At 40.4% G+C, this 19611-nt stretch overlaps 1 protein-coding gene across 1 annotated transcript in view; it reads left to right on the top strand.

The window, feature by feature from the left end:
• Positions 1-19611, top strand: part of SH3GL2 (SH3 domain containing GRB2 like 2, endophilin A1) — a 90801-nt gene that overhangs the window by 57332 nt on the left and 13858 nt on the right. Inside the window, exons 2-3 of the mRNA XM_010219216.2 lie at positions 15261-15329; positions 17610-17682. Of these exons, the coding sequence (XP_010217518.1) occupies positions 15261-15329; positions 17610-17682 (142 nt within the window). The remainder of the gene's footprint in view (positions 1-15260; positions 15330-17609; positions 17683-19611) is intronic.

Below are 19611 nucleotides of genomic sequence, written 5' to 3' on the forward strand. Positions count from 1 at the left end.
TGCGAGAAGCAATAACCTTATCACTGCCTGTGTATTGAGGACCACAATTAAGATGCTGATAGTAAGTCTCGAGAGAGCACAAATGGTAAACGCAGCATACCAATTACATTTATCTGCCCTGATTTGTCACAATGTGTGTACTACATGTATTTTCACAGTGTTGCTCGTGGGTGGTTTTTGAAAGGTGCTGCAAAATTTATGTCGATAATCTTCTCTTTCTTATAGTTCTTGTTGTTCAGTGTTTGTTCATGTTTATTTTGGTATAGGGTGACCAACAGATCACTTGAGCAGATGATGATTAGAAGGCAGAACATAATTGCTTTGTAGATCTCATAAACTTTGTGCACACTTACTTTAAGAAGAAGATATTAAAATGGCTGATTTTTCTGGGTATTATTTTGCACAATAGCTAAAAATCTGGTACAAAGAGAAAAATATATTTACAGTGTCATGCATATTCACAGCAAGGCTTATTTATCATCTGCCAGTCTCACCCAGCTTCTAACGGAGTGATGTGTTGAACATAAATGAAATATGGAAAACAAAATACCAGAAAGAACAGTCCAATTTATCTCTCTGTGCGTTCCCTAGCTTCTGTTCCAGATATCTTCCCACTATTAATGTCTTAGGTTTTGCACTGCCATTTGGTAATAATGGAAGAGATAAACACTAGCATTCATCTGTGTTGCCATACACTTTTTAAACCCTATATATTTTAAAACTTCGCCTACATCATATGTGTGATAATGCCTATATTAGAATGTGAATGCTGGGGGAACAATCATGCTGCAAACCTGATGACAGATTGCTAGAAGCTCTAGAGAAAGCAGTGCTGCATTGTTAAGGAGAAGGAGCAAGCTGTCTTTTTTTTCCATGCTGCAGTATCATTAGCCTAAGTATAAGGAGCTAAGTATGGAGGAGGAGTCTCCTCAGAAAGAGGTGTCATGTTATCACGGTGCTTGTGTGCATTGGGAATTACACTACGCTTGTGCTTAAATCTGGAGTATTAAAATGCTTTCGTAGCCATCTTCAGGAATTTTGTAGATAAAAAAACCCCTGCATTTCCCCTCATTCCATCTTCCCCACCTTCCAGCTGAGGCACTGGAGAGAAAGTTCAGCATGTCACTATTTTAGATGAGTATATATTTACAGTTTAACTTTTACCCGTCACCTTCAAAAACTTGTACTTTCTACAAAATTAAACTGGCCTTGCTATAAAATATGTGTATCAGTAGAGAAATGTCCAGCTGCTCAGTTCTGCTTCTTTCACTGCTGGTTTAGATAGGTGACCTGGACAGTGAAAGCCTAGAGTGCAAAAAGCTTTTATATATTCTTATTAATCAATCTGAACAGAAATAATGACTTTAGCAGTAGACTGTAGTAGTTGCTAAATGTTGACTGTAACAAAACAACAGCTGTTAAATACCAATGGCATGCAAAGCTGTTACAAAGCCATTTTTTTTTTGTAAAAGATTCCCTTTAAAATTCTTTAACATTTGTGTTCTCCTTTGTGCCAGTATTTCTGAAATCTGCTTAGTACAATGATGCCAACACCTATGACTGTTAACTGAAGGACTCAAGGAAGAAGTGTTATTTTAGTAATCTGTGAATTATGAGTACCTTAATATTGTTAACTTAAAAAATGAGACCAGTAGTAAGCGGAATGCAATATTCATTGTGTTTGAAACCCAATCGCTTCTCTTGCTTTGCTTAAATCCTGTGTCAATAAGATCCATGAGGATTTTGCTACTCATTTCTGTCATAAACCACCGGCTCTTAAAGTTACTGTCTGTGTGCTGATAAACAAGTATTGCTACCTTTCTTTTAAGCAAAATTCTACTTTGTGAATGCCAATACCTAGTGAAAATAGGGGTACTAGCTATTTAATCCACCCTTTTGTGCCACACTACCCTGATGTGATAAAGGGAGGAATATTCTGAAATCTGATCACAGGTAGATAGAATGACTTAGCATAGGTCACACAGTCAACGAGATACTTACTTAGCAGGGGTATGCTGCCAGTTGTAATTCAAGGCTTCATTGCTCTCTTTCTAGAAGCCTATGAAGATAAACTACCTTGGTATATTTTAAATACTACTTAAATGTCATGCAGCATGATAAGCAGGTTACAGCGAATAACCTGCGTTTCTCAGTGTCTAAATAAAGCTGAAAGTGGTAGTGTGGTGGATGCCAGGAGTTCCTGCCCACCACTGACCTTTCTGTCCTGGTTAATCTGGGATTTTCTCGAGGTTGGAAGTTGCATTAAGACAGCTCAAGACTAACAAAGCACAGTTATACATTTCAAAGATTGCCTCAGGATGTGATTTGTGCATCTGTGCTTCTACCCTTGGAAAGTAATACAAATCCAGTGTTTTAATGCAAGAAATAGATAGCATAAAAGACAGTCAAAGTTTAGGGTATTTAAGAATTTTGCTTTTCCTCAGATTGAGGAAAAGCTAAGCAGCTTCTAAGTAGAGTAAGATGATGAAGTATTTCATATTCTTCTATCTGAATCTTTCTTTTCTTATGACAAACTCCAAGTCTGGAAGCTTAAGAATCTAACTTGTTTTCCTCTCCAGAGATGTAACTGCATGTATGTAATGAATCTGTTAGGTGAGTGATTGCCTGCACAACAGACAGTAACCCTGCTCACATGGGTTATTAGGCTAATTACCTGATTACATGATGAGACTAATGCTGTAAGTTTATTTATGGTTGTGATGTTTTATCTTTGACATTTCAAAATCTCACCTGATTTGTATCTTACGTTATTTCTTTGCGTTTACATCACCACAGAGTAATTTGTGGTAAATTGAGGTAAATCTACTAAATGCAATTAGATTGCCATAAAGAATCATACATGCTTTAAAATTCTATGCAGACTGCAGGATATTTATAGGACAAAATTCAAGATGAATTTTAAGGTTTGCTTGGATGAGCAAAATGGAAGGAGAGAGGGAAGAATAAGGAAGAGAAAGCATTATTTTTTTCCTTGCAGTCTAAGTAAATTGTCCTTAAAAACATTTGCCATTAGGTTATTTCAAATGCAAGAAAAATGTCCCACACTTTAAAAGTGGTATTTTGTGTTTTTCTTTACATCCCATTCTGTAAAGTGTACAGATATACTTTTCTGAAATGCAAAGAGATATGAATGAAAGCAGCATGTCACACACCACGGAGTGTCCCTGTCCAGAAGAAATAGGTGATGGTGCCTTGGCTCTGAGGTCTGGACAGGGTCTTCAGGATCAGTCCTGAGGCTGAGTCTCCTGGCCTGGCAAACACACTGATGGACCCTGTGACTGCAGTGAAGAAATGTTGAAGAAATTGCGGTCTACCTGGACTTAACAGCTATGTGCATCTCTTTCTGAAAAGCCGTCTGAATCTGGTTGGGCTTTAGTAATAGTAGTTAGATTCTCAGGCATGTATTTCTGCATTGCAAGCAGTGAATATTACAGCTTCATGTAGATCGGTTTCTGTTTATTAGTGCATTTTATATTTAAAAGATGTGATGGGACATGCCCTATGATATGGTTTAAGAAGGACAAGATTTCAGCAACACAGAAACCTTCCCTTTCTCCTGGGTATTTCAGTATTTTTTTCAGACTTTCCTAATTTCTGAAAGTATTCTTCTATATCTATATGCATGTGCATGTGTTATACTTTGAATATAAGGACTTATAGATTGTGGATCTACCTTGCCTGCAGCGCAATGCAGTGTTAGCGTTTTCTACTGTGCACAATGGACTTGAAAAGGTGCAAACGCAGACAGTGAAGGCAAACGGAGAGATGGCAATGTATTAAATTTCTCTCAGAGGCAATTCAGAAAAGATTATACTGTCTCCTTTGCATTTATATATTTAATAAAATATGCAAGCAGTTTTACTTTGCATTTTTGAAAGGCTAAATGAGTCTAAATAGCCAATTTGTGAAGACTTCATAACGGAAATGTGAACAGCAGCTAATAGCCTTATAAAACTGAACTTATTCATTGCAATAAGAATACATTCTCATGTAATATTATAGAGCATATCACTGAGTAAGAAGTAGCAACCAAATTTGTATTGTTCTTTTCCTGTGAAACTCCAGGTACAGATCTAATTCATCCACAGTGGTTCAGAACCTCAGAATCATAGAATCATAGAATTGCAGAATGCTTAAGGTTGGAAGGGACCTCTAGAGATCATCTAGTCCAACCTCCCTGCACACACAGGGTCACCCAGAGCACGTGGCACAGGGTGGCATCCAAGCAGGTTTGGAAGATCTCCAGAGAAGGAGACTCCACAACCTCTCTGGGCAGCCTGTTCCAGGGCTCTGTCACCCTCACTGTCAACACTTTTTTCCCTAAGTTTCTGTGGAATTTTCTGTGTTTCAGTTTGTGGCCATTACCTCTGGTTCTGTCAGTGGCCACCACTGAAAGGAGGCCAGCACCATCCTCTGCACTCCCTCCCTTGAGGTACTTATAGACACTGATCAGATCCCCTCTCAGCCTTCTCTTCTCCAAGCTGAACAGGCCCAGCTCCCTCAGCCTCTCCTCGTAGGGCAAATGTTCCAGGCCCCTGATCATCCTTGTAGCCCTGCCCTGGACTCTCTCCAGCAGCTCCACATCCCTCTTGTACTGTGGAGCCCAGAACTGGACACAGTACTCCAGATGTGGCCTCACCAGGGCTGAGTAGAGGGGCAGGATCACCTCCCTCGACCTGCTGGAGACACTCTTCTTAATGCACCCCAGGATCCCATTGGCCACGAGGGCACACTGCTGCCTCATGGTCAGCTTGTCATCCACCATGACACCCAGGTCCCTCTCTGCAGAGCTGCTCTCCAGAAGGTCATTCCCCATCCTGGGGTTATTCCTCCCCAGGTGCAGGACCTTGCACTTGGCCTTGTTGAATTGAATGAGGTGTTTCACTGCCCAGTTGTCCCAGCTGTCTCAGCTGCTATGTAAGACTGAAAGACTGATATAAAAGCTTGTAAATATCTTGAGATATTTGGAAGTGTAAGCAATTACAATTATTTTAGCAGTCTTTCATCAAACCCAGCATCCTTTTCATCTGAATTCCCTCGTTCAAATGAATTGCAAGATAACATTAGAACTGCCTATTTCATTATTGTGCCTCAAAGATCTCTATATCCCTCCTACTAATAGGAAATTTTGTAAATTACAGGTTTTCATTCCACTTTATCAAGCCAGCTTTCCTGCAGTGCCTGTTTCTCTGGTAGCAGCTAGAACCATAAACACATATGGTAGCTATATTTAAAACACAGTTTGTTTTGCTGATCTGTGTTGTGTTATGATCTATCTTTCTGGTGGTTATAGACCACCAGTGAGGCCATTGCTGTAGTGTTCAGTTTGTTTCCCAGAGGAGTTTTGTGGGCATTTCTTCTCTCTTTTGAGTACCTCACAGATTTTCCAGTATCAGAGACCAGCAGGCTCATCTCTGCTTTTGCTTGTTTCAAGTACATTTCTGTGGACCTCAGAGGTGCAACTAGTAACTAGAATTTGGGTCAGCACAAAATCTTGAGGCTTCTCTTCATGACGGAGGTTTATTTCCTTGAATTTTGTAATGTCCCTAGTTTGCCACTGCCAGACAGACCTTCATGCAGTGGTGAAGGGGAGAAGAAAATGACCTCTTCCAAACTAAAACAGCAGTGCCACGAGGGTTGTGAGTGTGGCTTGGCCCAAGTTAAGAAAGGGCGGTCGGCCGCCACAGCAGCGGCTCTGATGGGCCCTTGCTGAGCTGTGTTGCAGCTGCAAGGATGCAGCTCCACCTCCTCCCGGCCGTGGCCACATGCGCTCTTCCCACGAGCCAAGGCCCAAATGGTGGCACGCATCATCTCCATCCTTTCAGCCTGGCCTCTTCTTTCTCTTCTCTTCCCTCATCCTCGGTAGATGTCCAAAAAGTCAGTCACGGGCTTTGCATCAGAGATGCCCAGTGGTTGCTGCAGCATTGCTGTCCTGCTGTTAACGCTCCTCTGACCCTGGCAGTTGGCATATACTGCTTTTACCCAGTAAGTGTGAGACCAAGGACAAGAATTTAAGAAGGAGCGTTCAGTCTAAGTGATGCTTTTGTAAAAATTTAAAGCTTTAAGCAAATAAAAGAATTCTCTGAAAGTATTGCTTTTAGTCTGAAAATGACAATGCACTTTGGGGATTTTGGTTGTTCTGTAGTTAATAAATTATCAACACTACCAACAGAATAAAAAAAATACACAATTATCTGTTTTGGCACCATGTTGTGCCCTGCACAGTCTGCAGCCATCTAGACATTGTGTCAATAAGAACGTTAGAAATGAAACACAGATTGTTACCAGCAACAGCTTGTAGATGTTTTTTCCTTCCCAGGCTCCCTCTAACTTCATGTCTTTGGCAGATAACAATTAATTCACTGTCAGAGTCAAGCAAATTCACTCTACTATATAGACAGGACCATTTCATAATAAGAGTTGGTACGGCTGTCTAATCAATAAATCACATTTAAGCTATATTTTGTTCTCTTGGTCTTTAGCAGCTTCTAAATGTTCCTGGCATTCTCGCATCTCCAGATGTTAAGCACTAGGCTGAATTTTAGCCAGTCAGAGGCCTGTGGACTGATGTACATCATGTAGAGTTACAAAATATGCCATAAATCGAATTTAATTGTTGTAAATTTCTCCTGCTGTTATTTTGCTTTTATTAGGCCTGTTTATTTCTGCTAGACTTCATTCCTTTCCTGAGAAATAAAATTACAAAGCCCACAAAGGTTATGAGGACAAAGTGGTCTGGCTTAACAAAGTCAAATACATTAGACTCTGCTTTAGCAGGCAGCGGTACCTCTGTGTCACCATTTGCATAATGCTGATGAGGCATTTGGACTCCGTCCTGTGTGGGCATCTTGGCAGGGTGCAGAATCTGCGCTGTCATCTTTGTGTTGTGTCTGCATGTGAAGTACTCGGTGTCTTGCAAGGCTGAAGTTTAGTGCAAGCAAATTAGTTGGGTCAACAGCCCAGACTTCATAAGCAGTGAAGGCAAACTCTGCCTCTCAGCTGGCAGCCTAAAACACTGATGTAGAAAACCTTTTTTTTTTTTATCCTGAAATGAGTTAAGTGAGTAAGTATTTGTTACTAGAGCAGTGGAAGCAAATAATAATAATAATAATAATAATAAAAAAGATCTCTTGATTCTTGTTTATACTGAGCTTAGAAGATTTGTGCATGGATGAGTGTGTGTTAATGTATGTAGTATGAATAGGATGGATCATGATCCATTGCCATGTTGTAGCTGAGCTCCTTAAATAAAAAGCTACATTGTCTGTGCTCTCTTTGCCTCTTGTTCATCCTGTGCATTAGTTGCACTGTCTGAAACTATAGCTTTTGAGCCTAAAATTCCAGGCTGTACCTACAAGAAAGTTCATAAGAAGCACCTGTGACAGCGCAGCTTGGAGCTCCCTGTACTCCTGTGTGGTGAACTCCTAGGAATGGTGGATCTGGTTCAGGTCACATTGTGCTAGTGTGAAAAGACTTGTGTGCATTTATTGTCTGCAGGTCCACTAAAGGGCTATGTCATTGCACTATTGTCATCAGAAATAGAAATACCATAACAGTGTTTGTTCTCTGTTCCAAAAAAGTGGCACGTCTTCCAGTTGTTATATCTAGGTTTTTTATGCCTATTTCTCCCCTGCTGATAGTGCAGGTGGCATGCTGGGGACACAGAGGTAGCATGGAAAAGCACAGGCTGTCCTGACCACTCAGCTCTCTAGCAGTTCTTGCCAACAACTTTCCTGTGCCAGTTTTGGAGGCAAAAGGTTGTGACCAGCTTCCTGGCTGAACATCGACTTGGAACAGCACAGAACCCAGCTCCTGGATGAGTCTAAACACACGTACAAGCACTGGGTCCTTCTGGCCCTCATGGATGCACTGCAGCATCTCATGTGCCAGGACACCTCTGTGAGTGTAAATGTGCAAAACGGGTTCGTTGGGTGCCTGCCTGTAGCAGCACTCTCCTCACCTCTCCTGGACGGTGCTTCTGTGCAGCACTTTCCCAGCTGCAGCTTGCCTGTTTGTGCTGTGCTTCCTGCGCCGTCGCATGGGCTCCGATGCAATGCGGAGGCTTTGCAGCAGCGGCTCTGCAGAGGCTGCTCCGCACAGAGAGCGCCGAGAGCAGGGACACGTTGTGCCGGGCTGGATCCGAGCGGCTGCTCCGCGGCAGCTCTGCAGCATGGTGCTCATGGCAGGCAGAAAGCAGAGCAGGGAAAGCAGAGGTCCAGGCACTCCCCTGGAGCTTTAGATCAAAATGAAAAAGATAAATCAGAGTCTCAATCTAAATAATGAGAGTGGGACATCGGACAGGTTCACAAAGGGTTATTTTTTGTGTTGTGACAATGCTAGAAGTTGGGATCCTGACACTCTTGTTCTTCTTGGGAAGAAATAGTTCCACTGAGTCATTTTGCCTTTAGCGGTGTCTTGCCAAGTCCTGTTTTTCTGTATGTGCCACAGCGTTACAGACTTGTTTGTCATTTCTGCAGAACAACTTTTCAGGCTTTCCAGCCTGCCCCCGGGATGTTAGTAGGACTTTTAGCAGGGGCAGGGACTTGCTTGTACAAGATGTGAGGACTAGCAAGGCCAAGGAGTTGTATATTCAGAAGATGTTTAGGGGATGCTTTACAAGAAATGGAGTCAAGCCACGTGTAGTCCTCCTACTGATCTTTCCTTTTTCTGTTTCTCTCCTGAAATTCAGTCCTCCTTCTGCTCTGCACACTGCGCTGTATTGCTGTCATTCCTCAGCCCACAAATGCAGGGTCAAGATGGGGTCTTAACAAGGCAGCCTGGGTGGTAACTCTTTTAGCATAGGTTAGCTTTGGATAAATTTACCAGGCTCTGGATGGTGTGGTGCAGAGGTGGGACGATCCAGAGACTGCAGTGCTATCGGGCAAATAGCTGGTTGGAGGTATATTTTTTATGCTTAAATGTCAAATGACAGTGAGGAAGAAGAAATGATTGTCTGGCAGATGCTTTCCTTAACTGCATCACTAAAAATTCTGTTGTGTATGCTTCTGGTGGCAGGCAGTAGCAGGTGCAAATTAATGCTAACAATTTTCCCATGTGGTAGGCAAGTATTTTTCTTCAATTTGCCAAGGAGAAAGCAAAGCCTCAGTGGCTAATCAAAACACCAGTGTAAACACTTGAGTGAAATGCTAGAGTCCCCTGGAGACTCTGGGGTCCGGGGGTCTCTCCTTTTTGTTTTTTCCTTACTGTCTTAATGCGTCTTTATAGCTTCTGCAGAAAGCAGTGGAGTTGCAGTGGTCCTCATTGCTGCAAGGAAAAAATAATCCTGTCTTACATAGCTCTGCTGCTGGCACTGTGAGGCTGCTCTTCCAATTCTCACAGCTTAAGAGGAGAAATTTGTAAACAAAATGTACCTGGACATCACTGTCATTTTGAAGATATCATGTACATTAATTCAGTATCATATTTAAGTCTTGCTGTTGAAGTGGCTTGTCCCATATTCCTGTGAATACATTTCACAGTCCCAATTTATACATTTTGTTTCCAACTTAGAAGAAAAGTAGAACAAAATATAGAGAATATTAAATGAAAGGAAAAGGGCAATGAGCTTTCGGTTTTGTGAAATCTTCTTACCTTAATGGCAGTTTCACTGAAGTTATGTTACAGCCTGCAATTTCTTGAGGCTTTCCAAGGCTAAAGATTTTGGATCTTTTGACCTGGAGGTCAGAAGTTCCCTCGCCTGGATGCATAATCCAGAAAAACTTGAGCAAGATTTTATCCCAGTTTGACTTGCGATCCAGAATAAGATGCTACAGCTTTTACTACAGCTCATGCTTTTTTGAAAGATGAGCTATCACCGGACTAATGTAGAAACAATATCCATTTTCTTTTATATTCTAATATCAAGAGAAGTCCTAGATACAACTAATTTAATTAGAGTTCTGAGGTGATTCTTTTTCTTTCATTTTATGTTGTGCTTCATCTAAGACTAACAGAAAATCACTCCTGCTTATTCTTACTGTTGGAAGTGTGATTTGATACTAGACTTGTGCCCAGTTGACTGCAGAGAACCAAGACCTTGATCATAAATTTGAGCAGTAGCAGCATGTGTTTTCTGTGATAACAAATTCTGATATCTCAAAATAGCATGGGAAATGACAGAGGAAATAAAAAAACTTTTGCCTGGGGATGATGGATGATGCTTTATATAAATGTTCTTTTTCAAATGTTTACTCTTTCTGAGAAGCTTACAGTATTGGCAAACCTTCCCTGTATGTACACAGAATTCTTCTAATCAAAATGTATATTTCTCACTCTCTTTTGCAAGCCATCTATGTCCTTCTTGTGTCTCCAGTGCTAACAAAGCAGCACAGCGTTTTGGAGCCTGATTCAAAATCTTAACCTGAAGATGCTTACTGCTGTCACCCTACTTCCAGAACCTCACAATGACAGATAAAAGTCAAAAAGGCAAAAATTGCACGGAGGAACTGTAGAAGTGCATGTCCATGTGGCAGGGTTGGTCTCCAAAATACCTGTACGAGAAAATGCGTCTGGGATGGCAGTAATGACAAGGGGCATTCAGAACGGAGAGGAGGGCTAGATTAGTGCTTGCAGTGTGCAGTGTCTGAGTAAAAGTGTTGCAGTGCTCAGAGAGAAAGTCTCACTGGTGTGGCTGCCTTGCAAAGACAGCGTTCTACTTGCTGCGTAGTCAAAGTACTGTGTTGTGGTGGCAAAACACCCAAAGCTGATTTTGTACTCCTAAATACAAGCTAAGGTGCACTATGCATTTGCTGCCAAATCATTGTTTCACAAAATGAGTAAGGCTGAAGACTCAGGTGACCTGAATAACTTTTGTGGTTTTATGCTAATCTTGCTGTATTTCCAAGTTCAGGTAGTGACTTAGCAAACTGCACATTCTTTTCTTTTTTATAGTAGGGGGGGATTTGGTAGGTAATCGTTTCAACCATGAATCGTTCGGAAAGCAGTCTAACATGATTCAGTGTCATAGCACTAAAGAAAACAATTTCCATCGAGTAACTACTTAATGCACATTTGATTTGCATTAATGGCTTCTGAAAAGTGACAGATGCCAGTGTCAGATTCATATGCTCATTAATTAGTGGGCTGGTTTTTTTGGAAAACTAAAAGTGATCTTCAGTATATTCCGTGTAAGACAATTGGCATTTTCGATGTATCCATAGTGACTGCACAGGCGTTTTTGGCCTGTACAACATATTGCCAGTGAATCAGCAATATCAAAAAGGTGGATGCACAGCTATATGAGACATGGAACAATAAGCTCCATAACTAAGACCCAAGATTTGCTGTTTCACATCTGCTCCATCTACCGAACTGCATTCCTGACATTCTGCATTATATTTCAATTCTAATCAAATTCTACCAAAAACTGTGCTTTTTAAATTTTCTGACAGAAAAAAAGCAGTTTCTTTTGCCCAGGAAAAGTAGGATTCCTACCGCCTTTGTAGTCTCCACTGAAACCACTCTGATATCTGTAGTCTCCACTGAAACCATTCTGGATATTAAGTTAATATTCTGCATGAATGGAAACTGGATCCTTATGCAACTGGACTTTGCTCTAAGGCACACAGTGCTGGTTTTCAGTTGTATAATATATAGGATCAAAGCTTCAGAGCATGGTATTGTTAGGTAGAAAAAAAAAACATGGAATTTTTTCTGAGCAACAAGCCTTTTCATTATATATTTCCTCCACATAGAAAATGCTTATTTGTTCTTGCATTAAAAAAAAAAGTTATTTTTATGGTAATTGTGAAGATTTGAGGAGGCAGGATGAAATAGTTAACATTAGGAATAGAAAGTGTGATTTAAAGTAGCTATGTAGTTTTGGTCCTGATTTCTGTTGCTGGAGACCCAACATTAAGTCCTGTTTCTTCTATATGCCCACTGGATGAGCGGGAGATGTATTATTACTATTAAAATTTTTTTTGAGAGTCCAATTTTCATATATTTGTAAAGCAGGAAACAAAATGTTGAACCTTCATCTGTATGATATGGCAGAGGAGACTTTTTTTTTCTAGCCAGCTTTACTTGCTGAGAATTTTTCAGGCTGCTTCTGAGCAGATGAAGGCAGATCCTTGGTACATGTAAGCTGACATAGCTTCATGACCTATCATAACCAAATCTGACAATTTCAGAGAGCGGACTGTGGAATAGCAGCCTTAATTAAGTACTTTAAAAGTCATTTTGGAGCCTGGATATACAGCAGTTAAATAATATCTCTGAATTTTGTCAGTACAGTGATGACTGGCATGGGATTCAAGGCATATGCTTATGCATTTGCTGCATATGCCTTTGTTAGGCCCTCAGCTGCCACAGGACCACATTAAATTATGGCCTTTCAATGGGCAGCTTAATCTCCTCCTCTGAGTAGATTTACCCCTTCTGCCTTAGGGATGGATTTATCTCTCGAGGGTTTTTCACTCTTAAATTTGAATCTTTACTTTGATTTTTATGCTCTCACTGGTGAGTGCCTGTGGCTTTCAAGAAAAAATAGTAGTTGTGTTTTCATGGAGGACTGCTGTTCAGCTGCTCTTTCATGGTGGCCTACCCACACTTTTCCAAAATAGATTTTTGCTTGGCTGGTAGTGCTGAAGGAACTGCTCTGCAGGCCTGTGATGCAGCTGATCTCAAGAGAAGAGTCACCTAGTTTGTGAAGAGCTAAAGATTTCGTGGATCATCCTTCTACTTTTGATTCTTCTCTCTGTTGCCTTTAGCAGTACTTGACCAAGACCTTTACAAGTGAAATTTTTGCCTGGGGAATGGACGTTATTTCATTTGCTATCTTAAAACAGTGAGTCATAGTTTTCCATTCGATACCTCAAAGCAGGGAGTCATAAAATTGGATGTGAGACTAATATGGACAGAGTGAGGATTTTTTTTTAATGCATGCTGATAAAAAAAAAAAGAGAGAGATCTGTTGCTTTGTTGCCTTAGCAATGACCTCTTCTATAGGACGTATTACTAAGAAAAGGTACCCTACATTGCTCAGCAAGAAGAATGATGAATATACAGGAAAGAGCAATTGCAAAAGCTCTTTTTTGTGGATATGAGGTGGGGTCTTCAGAGGCTCTCTGAGGATGATGAGCATGTCTATGTAAGTCCTCATCACCTGTAAAGAGACCGCAAGCAGGTAAAAAGATGAAATATGTAAAGATACAGGTTAAAGAGCTGGGACACTGGTTCTGCTTACCTTTGGATACTTTGTATGTTCAGAGCTCAACTTTAGTTATTCAAAAGCAGTTTTGAATATTTTAGTAGCATTATGCTTGTTTCTTGTCCTTTCCAGAGACTTTGGTAGGAATCTGGATTGAGGTGGATTTTGCCACCTCGACCATAGCAGGACGACCATGAAGAGATTCATTCACAGATTGACAAAGAAAGCTTCTGAGCAGTCTTTCATGCTTCCTTGCTACCAGGTTTCATGGAAACTGCAAATTAATAGTAACTTTTAGGACATTCAGTCCATCTCTTGTCCATTGCAGAGTTGTTTGTGATAGTAATGAGTTTCAAATCTCTGTCAGGCACAAGTTCAGTGACATGGACAAAAACTCGCCTGCATTTGCAGTATTGGCAGGGGAGAGTTTGCAGAGATTTTCAAATCCATTCTGCATAAGGAAAAAGAGATAAGTAAAATCCTTCCATTATTTTTCTCAGGAAGTTCCGAAGGATTGCTGTCTCACTAAGGTGCCTGAATAAACTTTGCTTCATTAATGCAGCCTTCTGGTTAGTGAGAAGTTGACAGAAAACAGCAGAGGTGATAGCTGCTTCCCATTGTACAGACAGTAATGGTCTTCTTTAGTAATGTCCTGCCTGTAGTGCAATTGCAGTTCTATGTAAGTGAACAAATTTGAAATTAATCAGATGTCTGGATTTTATTCATGGAAGGAAAGTGATTGCCTATATATCTTTCTTCTTTTTGTATTGTAAAAAAGTTAACGCAATAGTTGAAACCAGGACAGGAAAAAGCACAATTTTTCCATCATTTCTGCTTGTGAATGCAGGAGTTGCTTTACTAAAATCAGGAGTTACACTCTGTTAAAACAGTCTAAAGAAAATTCAGAGACTCATAGAGAATAATATAAAATTAAATAATGTTCAATATGAAATGCGAACAGTGAAGAGAAGTCAGAAAGTCATGTGTCTGATACATTTCCTGTGACAAATGCCAGAGCAGAGGAAGATTCTACATTCCCTGTGTCATGTGCATGTGACTGACTTGCGGAGCTACAGCACTGAAACACTTCGTGACTAACAGTGCAATTGCTAAAAATCTGTTTTGACGAGAGCTGCATAGTTGTCATCATTTGAATCTGTTATTGTCACTTTTACAGACAGTAATGGGAAACTCAGATCCATGTGTTCCAGCACAATTCAGAAATGGTAACACAGAACTGTTTCCTAATTGTATTTCAACAGTATTTTACAAAAAAAAAAAAAAAAAGCAAATTTGCCAAAGACATGATATTTAAATTCACCTTTTCTGGTTCTTGGATTTTGGGTTCTTTTTGTTTATTTTTGGTTTTATTTCAACTGTTTTTTATATATAAAAAACAGACCCTCAAGCTCTTGCTTGTGTGAATGTAGGTTTTTGTATGCATTGTTTGTATATATAAAATTAATATTTAAGGATTTAGGACTGATTTTGGCATGGAATAAGGTAAATGCGTACCTGTCGTTTTTCAGCTGTCAGGTGTTTGCTGCCTGTTGCCTTCTGGGTAGTTTAGAGTCAGGGCCTGGAAGTATTTTGTACTTAAATATGTTTTTTATCCCTGATGTTGCATTAAAATGTTCTAAGCAACGCAGCTAAGGCTGTCTTTTTTTTCACGTCTGATGAGAACTTCTTAGTCTCTTGAATCCTTTGGCCAGTTTATTCTATCAAGGCACCTCCTTTTTGACCGTGGATATTTCTGACTGCTAAAGACAGCTTTGTTACTGTTGATTAATGACTCGTTAAGTCCAAGATGTTCCAGATATTCATGACACAAAGAAACAAGGGTGTGATCCTGCAAAGACCTGGCAGTATGTAACTATTCTGACACTAGCAGGAGATTGGGGCTCCGAGAATTTAACACTAATGTTTATTTTCCTAGTCTTTAACCTGAAATAAAGTGTATTTGAAATATTTTTTTTTGAAAATGAAGAATAGCATATTTGAGTGTTGTGAAACTTACAGAAAAACACACTTATAAGGAAACTTATTGCTGAAATTTCTGAATCTGTGTTTGTTTTTTTTGTAACTGCAGAAAGTGAGTGAGAAAGTAGGAGGTGCAGAAGGAACCAAGCTAGATGATGACTTCAAAGAAATGGAAAGGGTAAGTCTGAATACAGGTATGTATATCCATAATTACTGTTTATTTTTCTTTCTAGGACAGGATTTTATAAGCTTTTGTCCCCAACTCAATCAAGTAATTTTGAGAGAGTTTTATTCAGCAGGATTGAACTTTCAGTTCCTGGACCCTTTTCATTCTCTGACCAAGGAATACATAGTATATAGGCACTCTGTAAAATGCTGGTATTGCAGTGATTCAGACTAATACCAGCCACAAATTAGCTTCAGGTAAAGCTTTGGTGGTTGCTGTGGTGGCAGAAGGTGCCAGTGATTCATCCGTGATGCTTGCTGAGCAGTGTAGAAGAGCATGGACCCTGGACTGGCCACATCCACTATAAACAATTTTTATGGGAAAACAGTGAGCATTTTCAGGGGGAAAAAAAAATCCACCTGCCGGTGGTGGTGTGAATATGCCAGCTGAAAAGGGCATATTGGCAGCTATGTTTCTGGCTTTGACTTTCAGTGTCACCAGCAAATCCTGTAAAACAAGCTGCTGATAGGCAATTTGTAAGATATGTATCTGACTGATATGCATCCTTGGTGCAGAGAAGCAGATGCTACCTCTGAGTGCATTTGTGTAGAGAGATGGGGAAAGACTTTGGATAGATTATAAAAGAAAACTGCATAACAGGATTGTCCTTTCTTCCTGCAATGCAAGCACTGCAGAGTAGATTGCTCTACCTCCTCCTCCTTTCCCTTTAAAGTGGATGCAAGTGTAGAAACTAACATGGAAACTAACCGGAAGTTGATAAAGAAGATTTAGAAAAACGATGCAAGGTCTAGAATGGAAAATAAGACAGTGCAAAGGCAGAGTGAGTCCCATGTAGGGCTTGCGGGTAGCACAGGATGGCACCTGGGGATGCTCCTTCCTGGCCCCATGCCCTCGCGTCCCTTGTCAGCTCTTCCTCTGTGTTGGATTTGTCCCTGCTGCACGTCCTGGCCATCTGCTCCCTCTCCCCGCTCTCCACTGCAGCCTTCCAGCCCTTTCTGGGCTCCCCACCGGGCAGTGCAGCTACTTCTTTACCCCCAGCTACCGGTCTCTTCTGCTGCTTTGTGTAAAGCAGAGAGCAAGAACTGGCAGATGGCAGTGGGGGCAGAAAGCAGGAAAGAGGTCAATTGCAGCATGCTGTGACCATCTTACCTCAGGTGCTCACTTTGAAAACAGGAGCTCGCTTTTGTTGCAAAGCAGTTTGCTGCACAGGACACAAGTTACCTGACAGAGAAATCCAATGTGTTCACGAATGCAGAGTGTAGAAAGACTGTAGGAAACCTTATACGTGTAGAAGGGACATTTCTTCCTTTGAGGCCCAATTCTAAGAGGTATTGCATTTTTTGCTGGAAGATGCATAAATCTTGCAGCTTCTAACAAAGTCTGTAGATGCAGATGGTGCTCGTCATCTCTTGGATGAACTTGGATTGCAGACTGTTCCTTTAAAGTTTTATGCATACTAAGCAGTTTTTTGAATGCAGAATAGTTAACATACTTCTCCACTACATATAACTTAGGAAATTGATGCAGAAAATCGCTTAAGATATCAAAGAGTTATTGTGGAGGGAAGTAATGATCTTCAGTCCAGAATAGTCAGCCTTATTTTAAATGCCTAAATATAAAATAATTCTTGTTTCAGTCCAAGGAAATAAATGGTCAGCACCTCTATGGTAACAGGTTTCTTTATACTGGATACTGAGGGAGACTTATTCTTTCCTGTCTCGTTTTTGCCTTGTTTGGCCTTGAAGGAAACGGATAGTTCCTTTGGTGTTTAGTGAGTTGTTTGGATTGACACCTGCTTTCCCTTTGCTTTTCCTGTTAATAGGAGGCCAAAGAGTATTTTGAACAAATAATACTTCAAATAGTTTTCAGTGACTTTTTCTAAGCCAAGGTTTTCCCTTTTTGCGGGCATATCTTAGGGTGGTGTACATCTTAAATCAGCATCACTTACTGTATGAAATTCCCTGTGCAACCAAAATTACATTATACTTCTATTTTTCCCTTTGCTGCCAGAATAATGGCCTAACTTGAGAGTGATTCTGCTACAAAGTGGGATGATGGTTTCTGTAGCAATTCAGGCAGCTTTTCTTATCCCCATTCTGGTACCAGTGCTGGATTTAATCAGCGTCAGTTCTTAGGGACAGAAAAATAATAAGAATACAGAGAGAGAGTGAGAGAGAGAAATGAAGAGAGGAAAAAAGGTCTTATTTTTGTCCAACATCTCTTTTCTTGTTTCTTTTCTTGTTTCTTTCTGTTTAATTATTTCTTCTTTAGAAAGTGGACGTTACCAGCAGAGCAGTTATGGAAATAATGGCCAAGACTATAGAATATCTTCAGCCCAATCCAGGTAATGTAATTTCAGTCTCACAATATTTGCAGCACTTTGCTAAAACATTTTTTTTTTCAATCTTGACCCACGTACAGTCCAACAAAGCTTACCCTTCGTAGTGCAGTTAAGATTAAAGCAAAGCCAGTGGAGTTACTATGAAATGAAAAGACTTGAGACGAGTGCAGGCGTCTGTATCAGTCCAGGGAATGGAGGGTTAATCTGGAGGGGGAAGCTGTTTTTCCTTTGTACGTCTTCGTGTTAAGGAAAGGGACAGTATGTGCTGAGAAGTGGCGTGTTTCCTCGAAAGCAGCTGTGTGCGTGGGGCACAGAGCCTGTCCCACCGCGCGCGAGGGAGCAGGAGAGCCGGGGCTGCCACTGCAGTGATTGACCTCTGCCTGCTGCAACACAACATCAAAGCAGGGCTGGGAGTCAGAGGTAGTCAAGCAGTTTAAGGTGCAGTTTTTCTTTTTTCTCCTTTTGTGTTTTGTCCATTTTTAACAAAATTTTGAGAGACAAGCAGGAGAAAAGTACTTTTCTTGTAAATTGTTCTGGAAATAGATAGGACTGCAATAGTATGAAAATGTACAAAAGATACAGCCCAGTTACTGGGCTGGGGCATGGGGTAGACTTCAAGCTTAATCAGAGGTGACTAAGTTAAACTTTCAAAACAGAGTTAAATAACTGGCTTTCATGAGGAAAGGAAGGGTTTTGTGGCAGGGCTTGTGGAAATCTGCATGTGCCTCTCCTGCCGGTCAGATCGGTTGGATCATGATGGGAAGCTGTCATGATTACTACTGAAAAATTAGATCAAGCAACTTACTTAGGGCATTCCATAATTAACCCCCCCAAACAGGGAGTTTTTATACAAGCATAAATCAATGTTAATGTCACTGGTGAAATCAATGGCTTTAAGCAAGCACAAAATGAGCACAGAAGTAAAATTAGGCGCTGTGGCTAATATCTTAGAATTACATGGAAGGAGAGTCAAAATTCAGGAGGAATGATTAACATTCGCTGGATTTCAGTTGGAAGTAGCTTTGAGCTGGTGGGAAATATTTTATCTCCAGTGTGACAGATGAAAGAGTGGTGCTGGTGTAGCTCTTAATTAGTGATATTTACAAGTTAGACCATGGAGGGAAAAAGGATAATATGATGCTACTGCCAAGAATGAAAAAAAAAAAAAAAAGTACAAGTTCAAGAAGTGTTAAAGAGAAAATAACGATGACTAAAACGGTTTCTATGTCAACAGATGGAATAGTGTTTATGACTTGAGTCCATAGCTTCATGGCTCCTCATCAACAATCTCTCTGCAGGAAAAGCAATAGACCTGACAAACATTATGGGGCTAGTGATAAAATTGTTAACTACTGTCAAGCTGCTGTTGTGAGACATAGTATAGACTGAATAGTATAGACTGAACAGCCAGATTGCTGTTCTGGCTGCCTTCCTGATACCTCCGAGTGATTATGATTGAATGACAAAAGCGGCCCACACCAGCAGCAATGAGCAAAATTTCTGGAAGTAGCTCAAGGTGAAGTTTCCACCACCTGGGGAGGATACAACTTTGCATCAATGTAGAAAGAACCATTCCCATGGTTCAACTACACATCTTTCACCTTCTTGTCAAGAGTGTGAAAAGGATCAGAAAAATAAAATAGTAGTAAGAATGAGGAATATTTGTTTTTTTTGTCGTGTTTTTCATGCCATGGATAGGCAAAGGTGGCAGACAGAGCAGGATTGCCTCCTTCAGTTCTTGCATGGCCTTAGCTTGATTTAGACCAGTTATTAAAATGCAAAAAGGTGATCACAGTGATAAGAATTGCTTTGAAAATGAAAGAAATTGTTCTTTAAAATTCTCCTGGGGGGTTGAAAATGTAGTTTTCCAATATTTCCTATTTGCTTTCTCATTTCCAAGTATAGAAAATATAAAGAAATAGAAATATTAAT

Source organism: Tinamus guttatus, unplaced genomic scaffold (genome assembly GCF_059628265.1).
Source record: "Tinamus guttatus ecotype Peru unplaced genomic scaffold, ASM5962826v1 Tinamus_guttatus_pri_ptg000450l, whole genome shotgun sequence".
Classification (NCBI taxonomy): Eukaryota; Metazoa; Chordata; class Aves; order Tinamiformes; family Tinamidae; genus Tinamus; species Tinamus guttatus.